The sequence below is a fragment of the Leucopleurus acutus genome (genome assembly GCF_964270905.1).
Source record: "Leucopleurus acutus genome assembly, chromosome: 13".
In the NCBI taxonomy this organism is placed as follows: domain Eukaryota; kingdom Metazoa; phylum Chordata; class Mammalia; order Artiodactyla; family Delphinidae; genus Leucopleurus; species Leucopleurus acutus.
Window position 1 is genome coordinate 67806277 of NC_139155.1, and position 26615 is coordinate 67832891.

At 54.5% G+C, this 26615-nt stretch overlaps 1 protein-coding gene across 1 annotated transcript; it reads left to right on the plus strand.

Moving 5' to 3' along the window:
* On the plus strand, positions 1 to 25377 carry ZMAT5 (zinc finger matrin-type 5). The gene is made up of 6 exons (XM_082852665.1): positions 1 to 46; positions 11176 to 11330; positions 16113 to 16175; positions 18204 to 18284; positions 19555 to 19666; positions 25012 to 25377. The coding sequence occupies exons 2-6, from the start codon at positions 11204 to 11206 to the stop codon at positions 25139 to 25141; spliced, it is 513 nt and encodes a 170-aa protein (XP_082708791.1). The 5' UTR covers positions 1 to 46; positions 11176 to 11203; the 3' UTR covers positions 25142 to 25377.
* Positions 25378 to 26615: the final 1238 nt, after the last annotated feature.

A 26615-nucleotide genomic window follows, 5' to 3' on the forward strand; every position in this document is an offset into this window, starting at 1 on the left:
GGGCGCAGGAGGAGGAGCTCAGAGCCGTTGGGCCCCGCGGAGCCAGGTACCTTCTTTGGCGGGACGTCGAGGGCGAGTGTCCTTACCCCCACGGGAGGGCTTGGGCTCTTCCATCTAAGTCCGCGAGCTCCGCGGCGGGCCACACTATTAAACGGAATGCGGAGTGGATAGGGGAGCGAGGCCTGGGTGCCCGGTCCCAGGCTTGTCCCCCGTCCTGTCTCTGTCAGCCCCAAGTCCAGGGCTAGAGTTGGAGCCTGTGGAACAAGTCGGGTCCTGGGGACTGAATCCCTCTGCCCAGCCTCAGGGGAAGTGGCGATTCTGCCCATGCTTCATGTTACCCTCATCCCTGGGTTTCGCAGCTAGCAATCCTGGCTTGGAAGGCAGGAGACCTAGATCCACTCATTCCTTGGGAATAGAAATAGCAAGGACTTTGGAGGACTAGGGCCGTCCAGCACATGTTTTCTAAGTGCCTCTGGGCCTTGCGCTGGGGATCCAGCGGTGAACAAGTCCCTGCCTTCATGGAGCGCCCATTCTACTGTGTATGGGTAGATGGGAAGGTGCAGTAATGACAAGTAATGCTTTGAAGAGCTGAAGAAAGGTTGATTGGGGAGGGGGTGGTGGTGGTAATATTTTAGACAAGGTGGACCCCATGGCGACACTTAACCCTAGACCTGAGTGAATGGTAGCCGTTCAAACAGGAAAACGTTGGTGCAAAGGCCTTGAGGCTGTTCTATCCTGGGGTGTTTGAGGGGGAAAAAAGTAGAGTGGACTATGAAGTAGGCTCAGGTCAGCTCATATCTGGCCTTGTAACCGTGGTAAAAAGTCTTAGTTTTTTCTAATTGCACTAGGAAGCCAATGAAGGGTTTTAAGCTGCGGTGTGACATGATCTAATTTACATTTTAATGTCATCATTTCTGGCTGCTCTGGAGAACAGACTGAAGAGGGGAAGTTGCTGTGGTGGGTCAATTGAGGCAGGGTGGTAATTTAGATTAGGGTGTGGATTAGAGTAGTGATCAGATTTGGGATGTATTTTTGGAGGTGGGACAAACAGAACAAGCTGACAGATGCATGTAAGGGCTTACAGGAAAGTGGACTCAAGAATGGCATCAAAGTTTTGACCTCAGCAACTTAAAATCAACAGGATGATCTTAAGTTCTGTTTGGGCACATTAAGTTTGAGCTGCCCCTTAGGCATCAAATGGAGGGGTCCAGAGGCTAATTGGGATTTGGATCTGGAGTTCAGAGGAGAGGCCTGAGCCAGAGATAAAAGTCATTGGCGTATGTGTGGCATTGAAAACCAGGGACTGGATTCGAGACCTGGATCTGCCTCTGACTTGTAAAAGCAACAGTAATGCCTTGTTCGGGGACTGGTAGGAAAAACATGAAATGCTCTATATCCACCATGCGGTTATTTTCTATTTGCAAAGCATCCTGGTAGCCCTTTCGGGCAGGAAGTTGTGAAGCTTCTGGGAAAGAATACTTATATCTTGCTGATAACTTCCCAGATGAGGAGTTCAGAGGAGGGAGGAATTATTTTAGGTGAGATGGGTAGGGAAGACCACAGGGAGTTAAGGTGGGACTTGTTTTATTTTTTTGCCTTTTTAGTTCATTCTCATTTTGGAGCAACAATTTTTTAAAAATCTAATTTTCTTTAGGCCATCGATTTCAACTTAGAAATTATTATTCTATACATAAATCTAGAAAAATTAGAAAAATGACCTTAACTTTCCCTTTGATTAATGTTTGAACTCAACTTGAACAAACTAAATTCCTTTAAACATTAAGCCCTATCTTCAGCTCAGTTACATTCCCTTACACTTTTAAGTCCACTTATACATTTAATATATTTGATTTTCTTTTTAAGTACTTCAGATATATAACCTAACAAGCATAATTTCCCCAGAATACTTAAACAGTTACTAGAAAATCTAATAAATTAACCTTATAAATGTAATAAATTTTAATACTTTTAACAAACTTAGTCAAATTCTGTTTTGTCAACTTGTTCTCAATCGGGGGATTCAAAAAATACAGGCTCCATCTCTGACAAGAAATTAGGATATGGCGGGCACCCTTAGTAGCTTTTATAGCACCTCAGTGATTTTAACGTGCAGCCAGTGTTTCCAACCATTGCTGACCCCTCAACTTAGAATCACAAGTTTCATATCAATTACTGACAGATACTTTATCAATTACCTAACTACATATTTTAACTTTTATATTTTAAACTGGAATCACAGTGCTTTTCTGTTATATACTCAACATGTCAAATTCTTTTCAATGTGATACTTTTAAGCACCAGGTAGACACTGATTATTAATAATCTTAGGACAGGAACATTAGTACAATAATTGATTTAGTCTACTACCTCTGTTTTCAATTTTAAGCTTTCCTGGAGTGTGACAGGACGCTTAGCCAGTAAGAAAACACTTTTATCCACTCTAACAAATTGTGCTTAGCATTCTCATCAAGTCGGGGTTACCATTTCAGCTTACTGAGGTGGTTCATAGTCTGACCAGTTTCTGACTGGGACACAGATTTGTGGGCTGTGTCTACCCAGAGTGACTGCCTTCAGCAAAGGCTGCCTTTGGGATGCAGGGGATGAAGAGGTCAATGAACAGTGGAAGCTCAGTTCTCCAGGCTTTTATTTCTTGGGGGTACCTACTGGGGGTGGCTAGAGTCCCTGGTCAAAATGCAAATTTCTGAGCCCCTCTCCAGATCTGCTGAGCCAGAATTCCTGAGGATCTGATTCAGGAGACTTCATTTTTAATAAGCTCCTCACCAGGAGCAATGGAAAATTTTGAGGAGTTGTTTTGAGAGGGTTGATCTGATGCTGCCAAGGGTGGGCTGAACTAAGGAGGCTGGTCCAGATGTGAAGGGGTGAGACCTGACTTGGGCAGTGGTAACAGAGAGTCACATGGTATTTGGAGCCCAGACTTGGTGGTGGGGAGAGAAGGGAAAGGCAGAGGTGTTTATATGAGTCAGGGTATATGGTTCAAGAGCCTCTTTCAGACTATTTTTGCTTTTCCTATTTGGAAACTCTGGCCTCTTGGGACCTCTAACTATCTGGTGAGAAACTATCTCCATCCTGAAGCTCCTGGAGCCCAGATTTGGGTTCAGCTGACCTTCACTGGGCCAGGTCCACTTGGAATCAGGGCTTGTCCTATCAACCGTCAGCCTGGACTGAGGAAAATGTTTACGCTAGATCCCTTTCAACACCACCCCCGGCCGGTTCATCCAGGTGAACCGGGTCACTGGAACCATCCATGGCAGCCTCCTAAGGAAGAAGGAATAGGGTTTATCCCTGCCTGACAAATTTCCCACTTTTTTGAAGGGAATTTTTTGGGAAAATTTTAAAACTATACACGCCAAAAGTAGAAACTTAGAAAAACAGAAAAACACAAAATGAAAAAAAAAAAATCCCGCACATCGTAATTTTATTCTCTAGACATAACTACAGTAAATATTTTGTGTCTTCTCCAGTCTTTGTATGTGTGTCTGTGTGTATATGTGTGTGTTGAGGCGGGAAGTTCTTTCTCCTTAAAAAAGTGGTATCATGTTGTACATACTGTTGTGACAATGAGTCATTTTTCATTTACAATATGAGACGAACATTTTGTCCCTGTAGGGAATTGTTCCCTTTGACTGATTCTTCTTTAACTAAAGTATAGTTGATGTATTACTTTGACTTGATTTTTTTTTTTTTTTTTTTTGCGGTATGCGGGCCTCTCACTGTTGTGGCCTCTCCCATTGTGGAGCACAGGCTCCGGACGCGCAGGCTCAGCGGCCATGGCTCACGGGCCCAGCCTCCCCGCGGCATGTGGGATCTTCCCGGACCGGGGCACGAACCCGTGTCCCCTGCATCGGCAGGCGGACTCTCAACCACTGCGCCACCAGGGAAACCCTGACTTGATTTTTAATGGCACCATTGAATAGGTTGGCTTACACCCTACTCTTGCTCCTTGCCAGTTGTGGGCTCCCTCTACCCAAAGTTATTTTTAGGGTAAAACGAGGATGGTAGGCTTTGTGCATCATCATTGAACCCCTTCCCCCTCTCTACACAGGACCCTGAGCGGTCTGCCTGGCATGTGGTGAGCAATGGATAACTGTCAGCTCTTTTTACTCTTGGACATTTGGAGTTTGGTTTCAGGACAAGCTACATTGCAGTGCTCACCTTGGTACCTAGATCTTCGAGATGATCTCTGATCATTTCCTTGGAGGAAGTCCCTGTTGGATGCAGGCGCCCCTCTTTGGGACCCCCGGCACAGAGCTTGTTACCTATGACTGTTACTGGGGGCACATCTGTCGGCTACCCATCCCCAGCACATACTCAGCTCACGTTCTCGTGAGAGCATGGACTCTGTGTCATGAAGCGTGAACCCCAGTCTGGCATAGAGGAAGTGCTCAGTGTGTTTGGCTGGTGAATGAATGACTGAAAAGGGAATCATGGAACTTTAGGGTTGTGCATATGCAAGTGGGAGGGGGGCCCTCCTTTGACTTGACTCAGGAGAGTTTTGCATTGTGGGGCACTTTGTACCTGTGGCCATCACAAATTATAAAGTGATTTAGCTTTTCCATTCATTTATTTCACTGTATTAGTTAGCTGTTGCTGCATAACAAATTACCCTAGAATTTAGTGACTTACCACAACAAACATTATCTGATACGGTTTCCGATGGTTGGGAATTTGGGAGTGGCGTAGCTGGGTGGTTCTGGCTCAGAGTCTCCCACAAGGTTGCTGTCAAGCTGTCAGCCAGGGCTGCCCTCCTCTGAAGGCTTGACTGGGGCTGGACGGTCTGCTTCCAAGCCCACTCACTTGGCTGTTAGCAGGAGGTCTCAGTTCCTTGCCATATGGGCCTCCCTACTGGGCTGCTCACAGTATGGTAGCTGGCTTCCCCCCAGAACAAGTGATCAGAGAAAGGGAGACACCAGGATGGAAGCCACGTTGTCTTATAACCTGATCTTGGGGGTGACATACCATCCCTCGGCTCTCTTCTCTTAGTCACAAAGACCAACCCTGATATGCTTTGGAACGGGAGACACAAAGTGCAGACACCAGGAGGTGGGGTCATTGGGTGCCACAGAGGCTGGCTGCCACGTCCACAGATGCGCATTAAGCAGCACTGGCTTGCCAGACACTCTGCCAAGCACCTAGCATGCATGATTCAACCCTCACAGTACTCCTGTGAAAAGTATTATTACCCCCGACTTCCAGATGAGGCTCAGGGGTAGGTAGTTTGACAAGAGTATCACAGCCCGCGAGTGGCAGGGTTGGGATTCAGGCCTGGGTGGATGGCTGTACAGTAAGGGCTGACTTGTGTGGCCTGTGTGACTTCAGGCAAACTCCCTCCTTCTCTGTTCCTCAGTCTGTCATCTCCCCCCTTAGACCAGCATTTCTCCAAGTATGGTCTGTGGACTCTGCATCAGGGCCTCCTTAGACCCTACCCCTGTCCCAGACCTGCTGAGTTAAGAAATCGCTGTGGGTGGAGTCCCCACTGCCTTATATTGCTGAGAGTGGATGATATACTTTACTTTAAGAAGTGAACACGTTTATAAAGCAGAAACTAACACACCATTGTAAAGCAATTATACTCCAATAAAGATGTTAAAAAAAAAAAGTGAACACGTGAATGAGGTCAGGATGAGAAAGCTTCGTGGTTGCTACAAAACCCTGGGACATCTGAGGGAGACCCTTAACATATCAGGGCTCCTATCAGGGGAGACATCTGGATCTTCTTGGCACTTCTGTTGGAGCTGGGTCCTGAGCAGGCAGTCTGCAGGCCACCTGCAGGGGCCGGGTCCGATGCCGCCAACTCCAGACGGCGGGCATATGTGGCGCTGGGACATTGCCATGCTCCTAGTGGGCGTGCAGTAAAGCCGTCCTCTGGCTGCGGTTTGCTGTTCACCTGGGGTCTGGTGGCGCCATAATTAGAAGAAATGACAGGTAAGCTCGAGGGCAGCATGTGGTGAGCACAAGTCCTGTATAATTACAGCATGCATCCCAGCCCCTGGCCACGGCCGAGCTGTTGACTGATTTTAGCCTTGTGCCAAAGCCAGCTCTGTACCTGAGACGCACGTGATGAAAGCAACCAAGAATATCAGTGAAGCACAGATGTCTGCCTTGAGCCAGCCTCACGGTGGAGCGGTAGGGTGGGGAGAGAATGGGTCCCGGGTCAGCCAGGCCCCAGTGTGAATGCTGGCTCCGCTGTGCCTTGGCACGCCTGGTGAGGGCTCCACAGGAGGTGCATGGGGGCCCTCAGCACCACTGGCCCACCCGCAGCACTCAGGTGATGAGAAATCTTCCTTATCAGTGGCTTTGAGCAAAATAGGAGTGAGTGTTTCTGAACCTGTTTCCTCATCTGCGAAGTGGATGCCTTGATATCTACTCCGAGGGTCTGTGAGGATTAAATAAGAGAATGCCTAGCACACAGGAGTCAAATCTGATTCTCCTTTCTTCCTTCTTCCACCCCACAGCGTCTCAACTCGTTGGTCATCTTTTCCTTGAGCCCGGAGGCCTGCAGTCAGGTGCCGTGGGCTCGCCGGGTATGGTCTAAGTCGGTAGTGGGGGCCCTGCTGGAGACAGAAGCCCTGCAGGGAGGGTGGGGGTGGCAGAGACCTGCTTTTGGGGGCCTTACATGTCTCTCTTCTCGTCCCCGTCCTTGTCCCCAGATTCAGGCTTGTGGAGAAGAGGGTCGGTGAGCAAAGGGCGGGAGGCCTTGGGCTCCACAGGTGGCTCCCTCGCTTATTCCACCAGCAGTTCTGCATTTGATCCTCTTTTCCGGGTGGTGCAGTTGGACAGACAGACAGAACCCTCTGCCCTCGTGGAGCCTGTATTCTAGTGGGGAGGCAGCTCTTGTGACAGTAAATCAGTGTGTGAGACGAGCTATGGAAAACAGCAGGTGGTGAGGGGGCAGACGTGTTTGCTGCTGTGACTTTGGCTGCAATTTTAAATCAACTGGTCAGGACGCACTGGGGGTAGGAGGGGAGTGAGCCTCCCAGGGGATGATGGCAACAGCAGTAACGGCCTCCATTCTCTGTGGTGGTAAATTCACAGCAGCGGCGGGGTCCCTGTTTTATAGCTAAGGACAGACTCTGGGAGATGAAATAACTTTCTAATGGTGGAGCTAGAATTTGAACCCAGGCCTGTGTGACCTCAGAGGGTGGTCCCACTAGCATTGCCCTCTGCCCCGTGCCCATGAGGAGCCACCCTGTCACCTGGCGAAGCTCCAGGGAGCCAGCAGATGCTGTTGCCACCGTGGACCTGGTCTCTGGGAGTGGGTGGGTGGCACTGCCTGTGTTCCTGGTGAGGGAGTCGGGCCGGATGGTCCTGTGTTCCGGACAGGACCTCGCTCACACACTGCAGAGCGCGCCAGCCTCAGAGGACGAGGATGAATCACAGCAGAGAGGGCCAGCTTAGTCAGCACCCCATGCTGGTGTCTGGGTGCCGTAGAGACGTCCGGCTGTCCCCATTCCCCTTTCCCTGACCTCCCACTCAGGGCTGCCAAGTGCGGTGGTGCAGGTTGTGCCTTGTGCAAGGACGCCTGGCTACGAGGTGAGGCAGAGTGAAATACACTCTGCTTGCCAAGTTGTGTGTTTGGCCCGGTGCTGTGTCTGTCCAGAGGATTCTGTAGCCGCATCTTTTGCTAATGTGCGCCAGGGCACTGGAGCGGGAGGGAGTTGGGTCAGGAGCTCTAGAACTTCACACCTGGACGATGCCTGGGTGAGGTCATCTTGCTGGAGGCCAGCTCCTAACCAGGGACAGGGCCTCTGCCTCCGTGGGGTCAGGCCTGTGAAGGAGGCAGGAAGTGCTGGCCCCTCTAAAGCCACTCTGCTCCCTTGACACCGTTCCTGGGCATTGGGGGCTCTGCAGAGCTGCTGTGCAGGCAGAGGTCTTAGCCTGCCAAAGGGGCTGAGGTTCAGTCCCACCCCTGCCTTGTGCTGTGTGCTTTGGACAACTCAGTTCCCTTTACTGGCCTCCCTTGCCTCATCTGTAATATGGAATAGCTAACCACAGAGGTCACTTGGGCACTGATATCCTGTTCCTTGTTCTGAGTCTCAGTTTTCTGAAATACAGGCTTTTGGAGGCTAATAATAATGATGGTGATGATGGCCAATGTTTCTGGAGGGCCTCCTGTGGGCCAGGCTCTGTGCTAAGTGACACACGTGTGTGTGTGTGCCCTTAGAGATCACCTGGTCTAGCTGTCTGCCTCCCACTTCACATGTGGGGAAACCGAGGCCTAGAGAGGGCAAGTGACAGAGCCACATCCTCACCTGGCAGAGCTGGGACTAGACACAAAGTCCATGGACCCGTCCTGGACGGCTGAGCACTTCCCCTGTGCCAGATGAGGGGTGGCCAGGGTGGGCAGAGGGAGGCACGGGTGGGCAGCGCTGCCACGATGGCCCTCAGCTGAGGCTGGTGTGCCCCCCATGGTTTGTGCATGTGAGAGAGAGGGGAAAACACAAATACACACGCTCACACAGGCACACACAGCCCAGCCCCGAGGGGCTCATCATTTGAATCGGTGTTGCTGGGCAGGTTGGGAGAGGGGCATGTGATCTTCATTTCCTGGTGGTTTGGTTGGAGACCTGCTTTGCCCTTCCTGGATGTGTGATCTGGGGCACCTCACAGCACCTCTCTGGGCCTCAGTTTCCTCAATCGTAAATGAGGTTGTAATACATACCTCTTGGGGTTTAAAGGGGCCACATGGTCCTGGGGGTGTAGTGAGTAAAGGAAAGCTGTCATCAGTATGATTTGTTAGGAGGTGACTTTCATAAGTGATTAGGAGTGTGGGCTCTAGAGCCATCCTGCCTGTGTCCTAAGCCCAGCTCGGCTGCTTTCTAGCAGCATGATCTTGGCTAAGTCACTTCACTTTTTGGAGCCTCAGTTCCCTCATCTGAAACCTCACAGGTTGTCCTGAGGATTAAGTGAGATGATGGATTATAAAGCTTTTAGCCCAGTGCTGGCACATAGTAGGTGCTTAGTGCATCAAATATTACATAACATTTATTGTACACTTGCTTAATGCCAGACATTATTAGTGTCATTTGTATTGCTGTTACTCTTTTATTAATAATTCATTTGGATTCAAACTTCTGTGTGCTGCTCCCTAAGCAATCAGCCAACCCGTTGGACCCACCGCCCCATATTCCTACAGTGAAAGTAGAGGCCTGGAGAGGTCCAAGGTCACACAGCTGGCTTCCCAGTGCCCTGTGTGGTTTTGCCTAGCTAAGTCTGCCGCAGAGCCACTGTTCCTTATCAGTCTCCTGGAGGAACGCCCCTCCCACTGGCCCTCCCGTCCCCTCCCCTTTATGCTCCCGAGCCAGTGGCTCCTCTGAGCTTCAGCCTTCATGAATGGCTTAGTTAAGCACTCGGCCGTTAAACGTTCATCTCTTACAATTTCAGTCCAATTCCTATAAGTTTATTGGCAAGACGGGGTGTATTAGAGCTGCCAAATTTAATATATCAAGTCCGCGTGTCTGGGATGCGGTTTCTCAGCAGTAATGGGAGAAGAGAGGTTTTATACGTTTTCATTTTGAATGACTGTTCGTGATCCCATTACAGCCCTTGACTTAATGGCTGCTGTCTGCCGCAGGAGCGGCTTCCTCCATCCCTCGCCTGGCTGCCTGGACTGTCCAGGGGCTTATTTGTCTCTGTGTCTCTCCCCGTTCTCTTCTTCCCAACATGTATTCCCCCACCTCTCTGCCCTGTGGGTCAGGTCTCAGCTTTAACTTTACTTGCCAGATCCTGGGAGTCTGGGGCTTTTGCTGCTGGCCTGGGCTGCTACCTCGTGACCTTGGGGAAGTCACTTTTCTTCCTCCTCTTGGCCTCAGGAACCTGCTCTGGGAAATGAGGGGTCAGACTATAGGACCTGAAAGGTGAGAGGCTATTCTGGGCTCAGCCTTTGCAGATCCCACCTGGTGGCCCTGAGTGAACCCATTTGTCCTCTGGTCTTGTGACACCAAACGGGGACCCAAGGGCTGGCCTTGAGTCATGGCTGCAGACCTCCTGGGTCAGGAGTGGCAGCTGTGGTCACCAGGACTGAGGGGTCTTAAGTGTCTGAAGACCCTGAAACGTTCTCATTTCCCTCTGTGATTGCCACCTAAGTGTTTAGCTGGTCTCCTTGGGAAGCTGTGTGCATTTCTGCCTGAGCCCTCTGGCTTCTCTAAGCCTTAAGCTGGCTGTGGAAGGGAGGACACCAGCAACGGGATTTTAGGGCACCTGGGTTTGCCTTCTGCTTAGCAGCTGTGTGACCTTGGGCAAATCGCTTCCTCTCTGTGAACCCCAGTTGTCCCATAAGGAAAATGGGAATTAACTCATTGTTGAATAACAAATATTTGGTTGCCTACTCTGTACCGTGCACCACTTTGGGGGCTGGGGCTTTGTAAATTTTATGTAGAAAAATAAAGTGTGAGTGTCCTAAAAACAACAACAACAACAACAACACAAAAATATCCCAGCCCACATGGATTTATATTCCTGTTGAAGGAAAGAAAAATATAATAAACATAACAAGTAACTTATTACTTCAAAGGTGATAAAAGTGAAGCAGGGAATGGGGAAAGCTAAGTGGAGGGTTCTGCAATTTTAAATAAAGTGGTCATGGGAGATTACTGAGAAGGTAGTATTTGCGCAAAGATCGAAGGAGTCAAGTGAGCAAGCGGGGCAGGTGTGCGGGGGGAGCATCCCGGCAGAGGGAACAGCAGGTGCAAACAGCGGGAGGTGGGCGTGTGCCTGGCATGTGCCTGGCACGTGTGAGGAGCAGAGAGGGGGTGCTGTGCGGCCAGCATGGAGGAACAGGAGAGGGGACGTCAGAGGTGGTGGGGGGTGCTGTCCAGAGTGGGTGAGGTGGTGGTTCTCCAGCCTGGCTGCAGACAAGAATTCCCTGGGGTGCATTAAAACATGCTGATGCCCAGGCCTCACCCACTGTGTTTCTGCTTTAACCGACCTGGGGTGGAAGCTGGGTGTCAGAACTGTTAAAAGACCCCACTGGAATGAGGCCTCTCAGGCCATAAGCATCTGCCTGGGTAGCCCCTCATGGGCTGTTGCGGAGTTCATACGAGCTGGTGTGGGTAAGTAGAGCCTTCCTGACGTGGCGCAGGCCTGGCCCCCGGGCGTGCTCAGGCAGGGTGGTGGCATTTCCTCTGCGCTCTGACCCAGCGCCCTGCGACTTCCCAGGCAGCAGCAGCACCTGGCGGGGGTGACCATGGGGAAGCGTTACTTCTGCGACTACTGCGACCGCTCCTTCCAGGACAACCTCCACAACCGCAAGAAGCACCTGAACGGGCTGCAGCACCTCAAGGCCAAGAAGCTCTGGTACGACATGTTCCGAGGTGGGTGTTGCCGGCCTGGCGGCCGGGCTGATGAAGCCCTATTCTCCAGTCTTTCTTATCATCAGACAGGGAAACGCTGCGGGCCAGTGACAGTGCTGGTCTGGGCTCTTTGAGGAGCAAAAGAGAGGAGGCCTGGGTTGCTGGCCCCTGGGGCAGATGGGCCCTCAGAAGGGCAGGTGGAAGGCGAGCTCCTTTCCCTGCAATCCTGACTGAGGGCTCCGTTCTCTGACGCCTTGCCAGGCTCTGGGGACACTGTGGCCACGAAGAAGGCCTCTCTAAGGAGCTCTAAGGAGCTAATGTCTGGGCCCACAGCTGAAAGGTAGGGAAAAGCCAGTGCTCCATCCTGGGCAGAGGGCAAAGTGCCAGCTGCTCTCGGAGCCAAAGAGAGGATGAGAAGGAGCATGGTAGGGACCAAGGCTGGCCACAGGGCCGGGGCCAGATCGTGCAGGCCTGCGGAGGCCACGGTAAGGGGGATGGGCAGAGGGCAGCCTTTGAAGGGCTGTGGGCAATAGCCACCACGACCAGAGCTACGTTTGATGGCGATGGCCGACTGCTGCCTGAGCAGGGGGTGCAGTAAATGGCTGTCGAATGACTGAGCTGCTTCTGGGAAAGGCTTATGAGGCAAAGGAATTAAGGCCATAAGCACCTGGCACAGGGCCTGGCACCCAGGAGCATTGGCTGGAGGGGAGCTGCTGCTGCTCTGCTGTCTTTAGACACACTGAGCCGTAGTGAGAGAGGTGCCAGGAGCTGGACAAATGGAGGGGGACTGTGGCAGTGGGGTGGGGTGACCAGGAGCTCCTGGAATGAGCCGGGGCAGGGCCGGTGCTCCATGAGCTGGGGAGCAGGATTCCAGGACAGGGCCCAGAGGCTGGAAGGAAGGAGCTGAGTCCCAGCAGCTCAGAAGGGGAGACAGAGTTCCCTGGTCTGTGACTCAGATTCAGGTCACTCACATTTTATTGAGTGCCTGCTGTATGCCAGGTGCCTTCCATGGTCTGTCATTTGCTTTTCTCAGTAACTCTGTAAGGCAGCAGATCTAAACCCTTTGAGTTAGGATCACCTAGAGACCTTAAAATAAAAAACACTGATCCCCTGACCCCCATCCCCAGAGGCAGGTTTGGGTGAGGGAGGGTGGCCAAGCCACTCAGCAGACCAGGCGTGGCTATGGTTGCAAGGGGCTGGGAGTGGGGGCAGAGGGGAATTCAGGGGCGGAGGGGTCTCCCAGGTGCCTCAGAGGCCTCTGAACCTGGTGTCAGGCAGAGGCTCCCTGTACCCCAAATCCAGTAGGGGCTGCGATCTGGCGTGGTGCTAGGCCTCAAGGTTATCCTGGTGTTTGTTCCTAGTCCCAGACTTTCAGCCAAGAACCCTGGCCCCGTGGGTACAGGTTGATTGGAAGAGGGCTATAGAAAAGATGAAACAGTGGGTGCCACGAGCCCCTTCTCAGGGTTCCCAGCGTTCGCTCACATCCCCAGCCATATCCAGTCCTTAAAACAGCACTTCGAGGGAAGCTGGGCAGGCCAGGGAGCCCCACTTACAGGTGGTGACTTAGAAATCCAGAGCAGTGGATCACCTCACCCTGGTCCCCAAGCTGACATATGAGCTCTTTCCCCTTCCTTGGGAGGCTTCCCCAGGGCTCCAGCTCACCTGCACCACCACACAGCACAGTCTCTGCAAGGGCACAGGGTACCCTGCCTCAGCTAGGACTCGAGACCTGCTCTGCTCCCGGCTTCATGGCCTTGAACAAGTCCCTTAAACCTCAGAGGGCGGATGATCCATCTGCCTTGGTCAGGACAGGCATGGGCCCTGGAGCTGGGCTGCCTGATGTCAGTCCCAACGTGTCACTCACTAGCACTGTAGCCCTAACTTTGCCATGTGTAAAACAGCTGTAATAGCCATACCCCCCCTCCCAGGGATGTGACGGGGCTCAGTAATCTCCTGATGACTGTATGGCACGTAAGGACTTACTAAGTAAGAACGATGCTTATGGGTCCACAGAAGGATTGGCCTTGTACCCTCTATCTCATGGCTCATTCATTCGGCCAACACTTGGTGAGCGCTTAGCGTGTCCTTGGCTCCCAGAGAGGCTCTGAAGACTTAAAGGTGAATAAAACAGGGCCCCTCTCCTGTGTAACCTCACACCCCATTACAACAGTGTGTTCTGGGTGGAACCCCTGTCCCACCCAGGCCTCCAAGCCCTGCTGACCTGTCCCTCGAAGCTCCAGCCACACTGACCACCACAAGTACTGTCCCCTCTGCAGGCATGCCTTTCCTGCTGTCCTCCCCACCCCAGACAGTCCTCCAGGACGCCCTCTCCAACTCCTGGGCCAGGTCAGGTCATTTGGCTGCGTGCTGGCTGTTTACCCCGTTTATATCCACATGGATTAGTGTGACTATTGGAGTGGAAGGAAGGACCAGGTCTGACTTGTTCTCCACTAAATCCTCATCCTGGCGCAACGCCTGGCACACAGGACGCGCTCAGTAAATGTTTGTTAGATGAATATCTCAATGAACAAGCAAACAAACCCAGGGCAGCAGGGCAGCTGTTGATTTGGGGAGCTGAAGCGAGAAGGACCAATAGGGTCAGATCATGAGGAGCCTTGAACGCCAGGCGGAGGAGCAGGGCCTGTGGCTGGGGGTTCTCAATCCTGGGTGCACTTCAGAATCACTAAGGAGCTTTTAACAATTCTCATGCCCTCCCCTTAGATGAATTACAACAGAACCTGAGAAAGATGGGCTTGGGCTGTGTATACTTTAAAAGCTGCCTAGTGATTCGCCGTGTGGCTGGAGTTGAGAACCACCAGCCAGATGCTGGGCAGCCTGGAACTCTTCTCCCGTACTGAGTTACCCCACCAGGGCCCCTTGTCTAAGACTCAGACTCAGCCCCATTTCCAGTTTAGCTGTCCTACCCCAGTGGGGCCCTGGGCAATGTCCACACGCCCTCCACCAGCCCTCCTCCCCAGGGAAAGCCTCTGGTACCAGCTGGGTGGGATGAGTCTGACAAGTCCAGTGCTGACCCTCTCCCCACGCTGCTGGCCCACCCACGCTCCTGCAGGCCGCCCCGGGAGTGAGTCCTCTGATAGCTAACTCTCGACCCCAGCAGGCCAGCCCTGAGGAAGTGAGGAGCCTCCCTCAGAGTCGGCTACTCACCAGCCACCAGGAAATCAGCAACCACACAGGAAAGGGTGGGGGCTTGAGACGCACAGGCCAGGGTTCAGACCTGGCACTGCCACTTCTTATGTGTGTGCCCCCTTTCCCTGTGTGAACCTCAGTTTTTCCGTCTGCAAAATGGGGATGTTCATGTAAATGGTGGGTTTATGAGGAGGAAATGGAGTAAGAACTGCTCCCGTTTGTTGGGCATCCACTCCAGAGGCTCTCAGCCCTGGCTGCACATTAGCATCACCCGGGGACCATGATGCTGAAGCCGTTTCCAGCCCCACTTTCCCACAATTCTAATGTGGGACCTCCTCTGCCCCGTGCTCTCTCCATCCGTTATCTTATTAAATGTTGACAGCAGCCCTACCAGGTGAGAATTTTCCTCCCATTTTACGTATGGGGAAACTGAGATTTAGAGTTCATCTACCAGTCAGGGCTCGTTAATGGGGAGCCCACCTAACCCCTCACTCCATTTGGACGTGGCCTGGAGAGTATTCAATTGGAAATGCTTGGTACCTGCTCCAGCTGGAAAATCTGACTTGAGGGCTAAGTAGGAATTTAGTGGTGAGGTCTCCATCTTGGAGTAACCAGCAGAGATGTGTCTGATTTCCGAATAAATTTAGGAAAGAAACAAGAAAGTGTAACAGAAAATCTAAACAAAGGAGAGCAGAGGACCCAGGGGGCTCTTAGAGTGAAGGTCAGAAACACCAGGGGAACTATTTTGACTCGGTGACTTTGGAATCCAGTGAAAAGGAATAGGTAACACCATGAAATGAAGCATAGAAGTCAGAAGTCAGGTGGGATAAGGCTTCCAACAGCCATTAGACTTCTGAGGTGGAGGTCATGGTGACATTTGGCGGATGTGGTCCTGTGTACCTGGACTCAGTAGCCCATGGTCTTTCCTTTACCCCAGCAGCCTCTAGAAAAGGCAGCAGATGGACGGGGAAAGTGCACAGCTCAGACCTGGCCTCTCCTTCCTCCAGGGCGACATGAGGGCCTCTGAGTCAGGGCACCTTCCTCACTTGTCTCACTCACTTACAGATTTTGACTGATTGATTCCTTGCCCACCAAGGAGCATACAAGATTTAAACTGTACCTATATGATGAAAGTAAAAGTAGGAAAAATCGGAGGAAACAGGGGTTAATTAAGGTTCATATCCAGAAAGATTGCCAGGAAGTCCTGTTGAGGCCAGTGGCTAGTGTGAGAGGGGAACAGAGGGAGGTGGGGTACAGCCTTGGCCATGGAGCGATGCCTGGGCCCTGGGGTTTACTGGTGGGCTTTTTAGGTTTTTATTTTGAAATAATTAGAGAGTCTCAGGAAGTTGCAAAGACAGTACAGAGAAGTCTTCTTCTGGTACCAAGACTTCAAAAAAAACCACTTCCCAATATGATCTACTGTGCAAAGTTGAGAGTCTCTGACCTCAAACCTCGTCCTGGCCTTTGGCTGGGTCTAGGTGGGGTGGGTGGGGCTGAGGTCACCTGAAGCTCGGATCCCTCTGCCCAGCATCCCTACCTGTGGTCATCCCCTCTTACACTCCTCCGTGGATGAGGACCTCTTTCCTTCCCTGATCTCAGTGGTAGGAAGTGCCTGTGTGCAGCTAAAGTCTGAACCCAGATCCTCTCTCCTCGCAGATGCAGCTGCCATCTTGCTGGATGAGCAGAACAAGCGGCCCTGCAGGAAGTTTCTACTGACAGGTAAAGTGTTCTACTACGTTCAGGTCCCCCTAGGGACCAGCATGCCCTGTCTGGTCTGCTTGGACTTCTGCACAGCCTCCCCCCACCCTCCCGCCTGAGCCCGCTTTGTGGCCTTGGTGTGTCAGCTGACTTGACACAGTCAACAGGGGCCTTCCCAGGGGTTGTGCCTTATGACATCCAGGGCTTGGTCCTCAGCTCTTCAGACCTAGAATGTGATTTTATCAGCTTACCCAGAACAAGCAAGGGCTGGGAGATTGCAAGTAAATCCAGGAGATACTAATAGGTGTAATAGACTGGCTGATTAAGTTAGCCTGGGAGCCTGACCTCCACTGTGCCCGACCTCCACTGTGCCCTCCCTCCCAGCAGGCAGGGCTGGAGACAGGAACAGGCCTGGCAATGCCGAGAAGCTTCAGGGTTAGAACAAAGGACGCTGGGTGTTGATTTCACTGCTCAGTACGCAGCTAATAAAGATGCATATAGTTCAAAGAGACAAAAACCTCAGTAAGTGAAGGAGCCAAAGGCAGATGAAAATAAGGGTAGGAAAAATAAGACAAGGCCAGAAGAATGCTTAGTCTCCTCCATGCTTGCCTTGAGGTCCTGTATACTCTAAGGGTTTGGCCTTGAGTTTCCTAGCAGCCAAGGCAAAGAGGAAAGCCATGATGATTAACATGGTGTAAAAGGGAGCTTAGCACCAAGGAGAGGTACTGCTGTTGGCCTAGGAGAGCGGGGTGAATGGCTGTGCTCCCCTCAGGAGACCATGCTGCCCCTAGAATGGGCACCAGGCCTGCGAATCAGGGGCTGCCATTCCCCATGGGCTGCACCTTGATGTGAACACGCTGCTGGTAGGCAAGGCTGTCTTAGGACACCTCTAGTCTCCTATTATTATGACTTTTAAAATTTATTTATTTATTTATTTTTGGCTGCTTTGGGTCTTTGTTGCTGTGTGCGGGCTTTCTCTAGTTGCGGCGAGCAGGGGCTACTCTTTCATTGTGGTGCGCAGGCTTCTCACTGCAGTGGCTTCTCTTGTTGCGGAGCACAGAGAGGCTCGCGGGCTTCAGTAGTTGTGGCACACGGGCTCTAGAGCACAGGCTCAGTAGTTGTGGTGCACGGGATTAGTTGCTCTGCGGCATGTGGGATCTTCCCAGACCAGGGCTTGAACCCATGTCCCCTGCGTTGGCAGGCGGATTCTTAACCACTGCACCACCAGGGAAGCCCTATTTTTTTTTTTATAATTTTTATTGGAGTGTAGTTGATTTACAGTGTTGTGTTAGTCCAGGTATACAGCAAAGTGAATCAGTTACACATATACATATATCCACTCTTTTTTTTTTTTTTTTTTTAGATTCTTTTCCCATATAGGCCATTACAGAGTATTGAGTAGAGTTCCCTGTGCTATACAGCAGGTTCTTATTAGTTAACTATTTTATATATAGTAGTGTGGATATGTCAGTCCCAATCTCCCAATTTATCCCTCCTCCCCCTAGTCTCCTGTTATTTTGAGAAACATTTTGGTCTCCCCAGTTGAGATTTGGAAAGCCAACCTGGACTTTGGTACCTCCTTGACAAAGCTGCCATTAAAGCCTTTCTGGGGCACAGTCCAGCTACTTGGGCCCTCCTCCCCCCCCACCCCCTGCCATGGGCAGGGGGCACCAAGGCGGGGGTGTGAGGAAGCAGAACCCTCTCAGGGACCCACCCATAGTTAGTCGGGGCTACGGGCCAGGGCAAGGGAAGGTAACAGGAGACAAGCCTGCAGAGGCTTATGGAACCCAATCATGAAAGGCTTCAGTGGACTTTGGTCCCCGGCCAGGGAAGGGCTGTGAGCAGGGCCTAGTGGACCAGACAGGCCATGCTGGCTGCTCTTATGGCTGGGCCAGAGAGAGTCCAGCTTCTTCCTCAGGGCTGGAGTTGCTACTCCTTAGTCCCTAACACCCTGCCCCTAAAACTCTGGTGGCCCCTCATCAGGCTGCCCTTCAGCTCAATGGTAGGAGTCCATCCCGGGCAGCAAGTGACTCTCTCCTCCTGTTGCAGGCCAGTGCGACTTTGGCTCCAACTGCAGATTTTCCCACATGTCAGAGCGAGACCTGCAGGACCTGAGTATGCAGGTGGAGGGTGCGTTTCACTGGGACCCTGGGCTGGGCAGGGGTGGGTGCTGGGGGGATGTAGGGGAATGCTGCCCTGTGTCTCCCCCCTTCCCCCTCTTTTATGGCTGCCATGTGGGGTAGGCTGAGGGCTATCCAGGGCATCAGGAACTGCTTTCAAACCACCCCAGGCATGAGTGGGGAAGGAGCCAGGGAGCTCCCATCCATGTGCCTGGCTGGGTTTAAAGTGACACGCATGGCTTCCTGTCCAGGAGTCCTGAGGGTGTGCCTCAGCCCCACCTGGGCCCTGCTAGCCTGGCATTCATTCATGTACACCCATCCTCCCTTCCTCAATCAGGCAACGTGTTTGGAGCCCCTATTCGGCCCCTGGCAGATCCCCCACTGCGCTCTGGGGACAAGGGGATAAAGAGAGCACCTTCCCTGCCCTCAGGATGCTCAGGCCTGGGGACTACAGGGAAGGGCAAGTTCAGCTTCCCTCTGGAAACTGGCATGTCTGCCTTTGGGAAATTCACTTCCTACTGCTCCAATTAGAGATAAGGAAATTCCCACTTAGATGGTCTTTATCGATCTTCACATGCAGCCCCTCACTGAATGGATGGAGAAACTGAGCCTCATGTGAGCTCCCATCCAGTGCAGCTCCTCTGTCCACGTGGCCTCGGGCAGCCAGCGAGCGTCCGGGGTGGCCTGGCCTTCACCCTCATCCACCAATAGGCCTCACACCCCTCCGACCAGTCAGACCCTGTGGGCAGTGCCCTGCCCTGGGGATCTGATGACAGTGTAGCAGCAGCCCTGCCACAAACACAGGTTTCTAGGCGCTTTCTCAGGGTGGAAGTGAGGCCTTATGGGCCAGGCCAGCGAGTCCTGGTGACAGCTCTATCTCCAGCTCTTCCAGCCATGGTCTCTCAGAGCCTTTGGCTCGTGGTGGGAGAGCGCAGGCTTTGCCCTGTTCTGCAGCCCACACTGCCTCCCTGACCCCAGGTTTGGACCCCTCCTGAGGACCAGGCTCTCAACTGTCCTGTGTCCAACTCCAAAAAGCTTGGGAGGCAGCCAGTGTTTTGCCTTCACTTCATGGGGAAGCAGAGTGAGGCCCAGAGGGGCTACCTGGGGAGGTGGCTGCAGGATGGGGACAGGCCAGAGGACCTGCTCCTGGCCTCCCAGCCCGTGCCTACCCCCCCGTGCCTACCCCCCCGCCTCTGGAAGGTTCCAGCTGCTTTGTGAGAGTGTGGGGTTCAGATGGGGGTGAGTATGCCCCTCAGTTGCCTGTCTCTCTATCCCCACAGAGGAGAGGTGGGCCAGGGAGTGGCCACTAGACGTCACCGAGCTCCCTGAGGTCCACGTGGAGGACTGGCTGGAGAAGAGAGCCCAGCAGCTGAGCTCAGCCCCAAGCAGCAGGTACAGGCCCTGTGGGTCCCCTTCTCCCATGCCCTCCAGTTGCAAGACCCCAGCCAGCTTGCCCTTGTCTCCACGAACTGCCCAGGGACCAGACACAGGCGTCCCCAAAGGACTCCCCAGGTGGGGGCCACATCGTGAGCTCTTGGGTCCCCAGGCCCTGGCCAGAGGCTGAAGGGCACTTGCCTGAAGGTTCCTGGCCTAGGCCTCATCCCCCTGCCTTAGTGGAGTCTGCAGTGGCTGAAGGGGGCAGGTGGCCAAGCCAGCTTGACTCCACATCACCAAGTCCATTGCCAGAGGGAGAGGCCTGACTGTGGTTACTGAGGCCCCAGAAAGCCAGTCACCACACTGTCCCCTCTAGGCCCTGCCAGATAGGCATGGTTGCTCCGACCCTGCAGAAGGGGAAGTGAGGCTCATGGGATGATGTGACTTGTCCAAGGGCACACAGCTCGGAGCAGGCACAGCTGGGATTGCACAGGCATGTGACAGGCTTTGTCATTGTCCCACTGCCTCCTCGAGGAGGGGGCTGGGGTGGGGCTGGCCCAGCTGCTGCCTGGGCCCAGCACTCAGGATGCTCAGAAGTGGACAGGGTGCGCTTTACCCCTTGTATGGGGAGCACCCTGGGTCAGGAGCCCACAGGTGTGTGCTGTGTGCCGTCCCAGGTTCTCCTCTTCAAGGTCACAGCCAAGACCAAAGCCAGGGCTCCTGGGGTCTTCTACCAGGTACTGAAAGAGAGAGAAGGGAGGAAAAGGGCTAAAGGATGTGCCTGTGACCTGCCTGACTTGGTAAAGTCACCCTGTGCTGGGCTGCCTCCTTTCCCGTCCTGCACTGGGACCCGGTGGCCTCATGGGACAGCAGCCTGGCTGGGACAGTCTGTGGGAAAGGTGAGGCTTCCCTTGAGGCTCCGCCAGGAGATGAGGGCCAAGCTTCTTGCCTTCTCCGTGCCTCAGTGAGGAGAGCTTGTTAAGCTATTTTAAAATTAACTTTAATTGTTTTTAAATCTGTGCCCCGTTTGTCCCCCGACCTTGAAAATATATAGTACAGTCATGACTCCTGTGTTGGAATGTGACATCCCTTCCGTCTGGTCCTGTCAGAAGTGGTTGTGATCTTGGTAGTGTGGGCACCTCCCTCGGGACTGGTCCAGGGACCCATGTCCTGCACCCCAGCTCGGGGCTGAGGCCACTCAGAGAACTCTGGGGGCTTCCCCGCTCCCCCACTCCCTGGACCCAGCTGCCTCCCTGCTCCGCCACCATGGTTCCTCTGCTGGGAGTGAGCCCCAGAGGCCTGGGCACCCCCTGGGCTTGTGCCGAGGGCTCAGGGAGACCCTGTGGCTGGGCTGAGGGGGCGTGGGGGTGGGTAGAGATGGGTGCCCTGAAGTCCCTTCCTAGGGATAGATGTGTCCCTGTGCTCTCTAAGGCAGCGCGCCTGTGACCATGAGACTCAGAGGACTAGGGGACAAGATGGAGAAACTGAGGCTGAATGATGGGCCCAGAGTCGCAGGAAGAGTGGTGACCACGTGATAATCAGGTGTGTTGGTGCTGTGGTGTGCCCGGCACTCAGCCCCGGCCTTTAGGGGGGTTGGTGCCCCCGGTTTGTAGCTGAGGAATCTCTTCCCCTCCAGGAGGTTGTGACTGCCTTGGTCACACACCTACTACCCTTAGCAGCACTCAGCTGTCACTTGAGAGAGAGCTTAGGTCCCTGCCCTGGCTTTGGACCCTGGGCCACTTCTGTTACCAGGTCTAGGGCTGGCCAAGGGCCAGTGCAGTGGTTGGCCACTGCAGCCGGAAGTCTGCAGTGGTAGTGGCAGTAGCCGGCTGCTGGGATGGCAGTGACTGGAATAGAGCTTGCCGCTGGGGACCACCCTAGGCTGAACCCTATCCCCTGGGCTCCTCTCCCGCTGACCACCCAACCTGGCCCCTTCCAGGGGACCTGCTTTTCCACTTGTTCTCTGTGCCTTTGCACAAGTCCACCTGCCTCCTGAGGGCTTGGGGCCAAAATGAATTACTCTCTGGGCAGAGCAGGCCAGTCCAGCCTTGAGAAAAGGAGGTTGTTAGGAGGGAGGTGACCATTTATCATTGCTTTTGCCATCACAGCCTCGGTCTTCCTCAGCCCTCTCCCCTCAGGTTGGTCTCATGAAAAATGATACCCACACCCTGCAGCCCACAGGCTTTGGGCTCTGCCCTTGCGTCCCTGGCCCCCACTCCACAGGGTCAGGGAGGTGGATTGCAGCCAGAAGGCTGCCTCTCTCTGTTCCCTGAGTCTACCATCAAGGCAGCCCTGTGGCAACAGTGCCCTCTCTGCCCTTCACCCACCCTGGCTTTCCTAGACGTCACGGCAGCCCTTCCTGGTCTCCTACCTGCCTCTGCTCCTCCAGTCCATCCTCCACACAACAGCCCCAACCACCTTCTAGAACACTCCCTGGCCCCGGCCCTGCTGAAACCCTCCTGGGCTTCCTCCCTGTCGGGGGGACCCGGACTCCACAGCCCAGTTTGCAGGGCCCCGGAGAACTTCCCTGCCGCCTCCACGGCCCTTGAGGGTCACCTTCTCACGTCTCCCATCTGGCCTCTTTGTCAATCCCGCCGGATGCCTGGCAGCTGGTTAGGTGTGGTGGGGCGTTTCTGATTTTGGGGCACCTTGTGCACACTATTTCCTCTGCCTGGAACTGCCCCACCACCACCACGTCTGCCTGGCAAAGTCAGACTCATCCTTCAGGCTTTAGCTGAGACATCTCCCCTTTCTCCCCTTCCACCCCCGGGCCTCCCCCTCACGGCCCTGAGCTCACACTGTCATCAGCCTGGTGCAGACCCAGGACATGTTGGCTGCATGAGAGAGCATTTGGGGGAGCAGGGTCCCGGCCTGCAGGACTATTCCTGAGTATTAGTGCCGTGGGCGCCTCGTGGGGACGGGTCTGGTGGCCCCTCTTCCTCTCTGGGTGTCTGTGTCCTCCCCCCAGGACACAGGGCAGAGATGGCTGCCTGGCCCACCTGGGGCCACCCAGACCCGAGGGCTCTGACCTCACAGGCTGAGCGGAGCCCTCAAGGTGGGCCGGGCTAACCATCCTTGTAAAGGGGAGATGGAGGCTCAATGGGGCCCCAGCCTGGTGCATTGTCCCACCCCCCCCCACCCCCCACCCCACCCCCCCCCCACCCCCGCCCCAGCAGACTGACCCTGAGGCACCTGCTGGGAGCAGACAGTAGGGGGAGGGAGGGGCCAGCCTCAGGTGAGCAGGCTGATCCCTGCGAGGCCAGTGCTCGCCCCTGCTTTCCACTGTTGGCTCTTCAGGTTGTGACTTTATCCGTCTTAATCTTCCCCTTTGCACCCCTCTGGGCTGGTGCTACTGTTCTGGCCCAGGTGCCTCCCTAAGACTCTCTCCTTCTAATTAGGACCATAGCTGGGGACAGGTGAAAGAGAGCTGCCCTGTCCCTGTGACGGGGCAGACAGGCCAAGAGAGAAGCCACGAGCACAGTCCCACGCACCTGTGTCCCCGTCTGCTCCGTGCAGACTGGAGGGGTGTGCTCCAAGGCCTCAGGGCCCGCATGTCTGAGGCCCGGGGAACGCACCCTTCTCCTGGCGGGAGGCCTCAGCTGCCCGGGAGTCTGACCTGTGTCCTAGAGGAAGGGCCTGAGGCTCACAAGAAGGGGCTCCCCAATGGATCACACCCTCTCAGGAGAACTGCGGTCACCCCAGCCCCACGGGGAGCCGGGGCTTGGCTGGCAGCTGGGGCTCTCCCTTCCAGCAACTGCGGAGCCTCCTCCATTCCCACCCTTCTCTGCGCCTGGTGGAGTTTATAAAATCTCCCCGGCACCATAAATCACGCTGGGAGCCACTTTCTGTGCTTTCCAGCGGGCAGCAGGCTGCCGAGCAGGGATTCCCCTGTCCTCGCGCCACGGGAGGCCCCAGAGGCTGCACCGGGGCTGCCTGAAGCCCTTGCTCTGAGTCCGACAGCAGGTCAGGCCCAGGAGGGGTGGCTGGTCGAGGCTTCAAACCTCTCAGTGGGCCTGGGACGCTCCCGTCCTGCAGAGGCCTGGCCACTGGGCCCCTGAGCCTGCCAGGGCCTCACCTTCACTGAAAGTGGGACCCGGGGGTGGGCAGGGCTGGGGGCAGAAGCATGAGGGGCCAACATCTGGGGCCCACATGTACGTGGCATTCCGGCCTCTCACCCCCCATTCTAGACTGTGTCGCTTGGGCCCGTGACTGATTCCATGCACCTCAGTTGCCTCATCTATAAAATGGGGTTCAGTAAGGATTCTTGAGGTTCCTCTCGGCTGTGCTGTCTGGCCCAGAGTAGTATCCAGGCAGTAATAGCGCTCAGCGTGGCTGTTTGTCATCAGCAAGCATTCACTGGGTGGCTCCCTGTGCCAGGCCCGGCTCTGGGCACTGCGGGAGCAGATGGACGCCACCCCATCCCCTGGTCTCTCCCCCTTGGAGAGCTCCAGTCCTACAGGGGCGACGTGAGCTCCCAAGTGAGTTCAAGGTAGCCTGAGGGGCAGAGCAGCCCTGGAGCGGCAGTCTGAGTGGGGGTCGAGTCCAGAAGGATCGGAATGTGGAGCAGTTGGTGGGGAGGCTGCCTGTGCGCCTCAGCGGCTCCCTTAGGACAGGGCCACCCCGGGCTGAGCACACAGGGTGGGTGCATCAGATAGGCCCCGGGCCTTAGGAGGTGGCTCCTGGGGCGGTGGACCTTAAGGGGAAGGGGAGTAAGTAGCATGAGAAATAAGGCTTTTAAAAAATTTTTAGACAATATTTTTTTCTCATTTCAAAGGCTTGCGTGCTTGAAAAACTTTCTTGAAAAGTATAAAGAAGTAAAAAAAATCACCCATAATTGCACCGCTCAGATAGAACCACTGTTAACATTTTGCTGTGTCTTCCAGGGTTTTTTTATGCATTTATATATGCTATATATCTTTAAACAAAAATAGTATCATGCTATATACATTATTTTATAAGCTGCTTTTTCTCCCTACTCACACAGTATTATACATCACGACACCTTTCCTCGTCAGTGCATATAAGTTTGCCTTAATTCTCACGCAGGCTGCATAGCATTCTCTGCTGTGGACGTGCATATATATTTAATTAGTCCCCCAGAGGTGGACACTTAGGTTATTTCCATTTCTTATAGCTCAGTCTCTGCCCACAGCCCCCCTATTTCCTTGTGCTCAATCCTAGAGGTGAGGTGGCTGGCTCAAAGGGTCTGCGTGTTTCTGAGACTCTGCCTTCCAGAAAGGTGATACAGGCAGCTGCCCCTGCCCACAGCTGGGGTGGTGGGGAGGGTGAGCTGGAGGGGGGTGCCCCCGCCTGGGCCTGAGCTGTGCTCCACACTAATTCTCTGTTCTTTTCTTTCCCTCTAGGGCTGAACCCATCAGAGCCACCGTCTTCCAGTATCCGGTGGGCTGGCCACCAGTCCAGGAGCTTCCTCCATCCCTGCGGGCACCCCCGCCTGGGGGCTGGCCCCTGCAGCCCAGCGTCCAGTGGGGCTGAGTCCCTTATCCCTGCCTAGTCAGCCCTCCAATCAGCCACAATAAAGATAAGGGCTTGTACGGGGGACACCCAGGCCCCCTCCTGCTGCACCCCATGGAGCATCTGAAACTAAAGACCGGGCCTGGCCTGACCTCTCTGAGGCCTAAGTGTCCTCCCCAGCCAGGTGCAGCCCTGGTCCTGGCTCTGAGCCAGGCAGCTCCACCACCCCCACCCCAACGGGACATCTTGAGAAGACTTCCTTCCAGATGTTTATAAAGAAAGTCTGTCACCACCATCGTGCGGCTGCTCTTGCCCCTTGCCTGGCGCCCTCAGCTCCGTGCTCTGGCCCTGGGTCAGATGATGGGCAGGGCTGGAGTGAGGTGAGGTCCTCTCCAGGGTGACCGGTGCTTGCTGCCCTTCTCCCTTGGGAGCCGGCAGAGGCTCAGCACAGCCGGGCAGGGGGCAGCCAGTGTGGCTGTGACTCGCCCAGGCGCGCAGTAGCCCCAGATCTGGGGAGGAGAGCTGAGCACTCAGTCTGCCGTCCTGGCCCCCACATCAGCCCGTGCTGAGCTGCTGCCCAACCGTGAGATGGCACAGCTGGGGCAGGGATGGGAGCCGGGTCTCCAGCCTGGATGGTGTGGAGAAGTGGGCGACCCAGGAGGACGGGCCCTGAGCTTGGGAGAGTGGCCTGGCTGAACTTCCTGGCACTGACACCAGGGGTGGCTTCTGCCCTGGAGGAGCCCCCCAGTCGGTAGGGAGACCACATAGGTTGCTCAGGGGATTCGCAGCCTCTGGGCCCCAACTCTGCTTCCTGCCTCCACTGCACTCCACTGTGCTGGGGTGCTCGTGGGCAATGTGGCCCTCAGGTCACTGGGCCTCTGGTGGGGGGCCCAATGGATGAGGTGGCAGCTGGGCCACCTCAGATGCTCCATCTTCTGTGAGCTTCTGCCCTGCCTAAAAATAACCATTGATGGGGGAACTGAGGCCAAATCTGGGAGCCCTCTGAGCCTCAGGGTCCTCATCTTTGAAATGGGCTGATTCTCTAGCCCTAGTGGGTGTGTGGAGGAGGGCTGGGTTTGAGTCTAAGGAAGGTCAGAGGAAGGGATTCAGCAGAAGGCCGGGGGCTTCCTCAGGCCATGCCAGGGAGAAGGGCCCAGGAGACCCCAGCCTCATGTTGCCCTCCAGGAGGAGGCTTTCTGTCCCCTGCACTCCCCTCCATGGCCCTGGGCAGACCTGAGGGACCAGGGTTGGGTTGGCTATGTGGCCCTGGGCACATAAGGCCTCCTCCTGCCCAAGGGACCTGCAGCTACTGGGCCCTGTATAAATTCCTCCTTAATTTCCCAGGAGCCCCTGCACAGCGAGAAAAGTTAGTGCTACATACAGGCCAAGGTGGGGCAGGGCAGGGTGCAGGCAGGGCCAGGGCCAGGGCCGTCCTCAGAGCCACCACCAGGCCCTCTGCAGCTGGGCCACAGCTCCATGCAAGGCCTGTGGGGCG

Excerpts from the sequence above, each read along its gene's own strand:
- ZMAT5 (XM_082852665.1), top strand. The coding sequence starts at position 11,204 with ATGGGGAAGCGTTACTTCTGCGACTACTGCGACCGCTCCTTCCAGGAC. Across the intron at positions 11,331-16,112 it reads CTGGTACGACATGTTCCGAG|ATGCAGCTGCCATCTTGCTG; the intron begins GTGGGTGTTGCC and ends CTCTCCTCGCAG. Across the intron at positions 19,667-25,011 it reads AGCTCAGCCCCAAGCAGCAG|GGCTGAACCCATCAGAGCCA; the intron begins GTACAGGCCCTG and ends CTTTCCCTCTAG.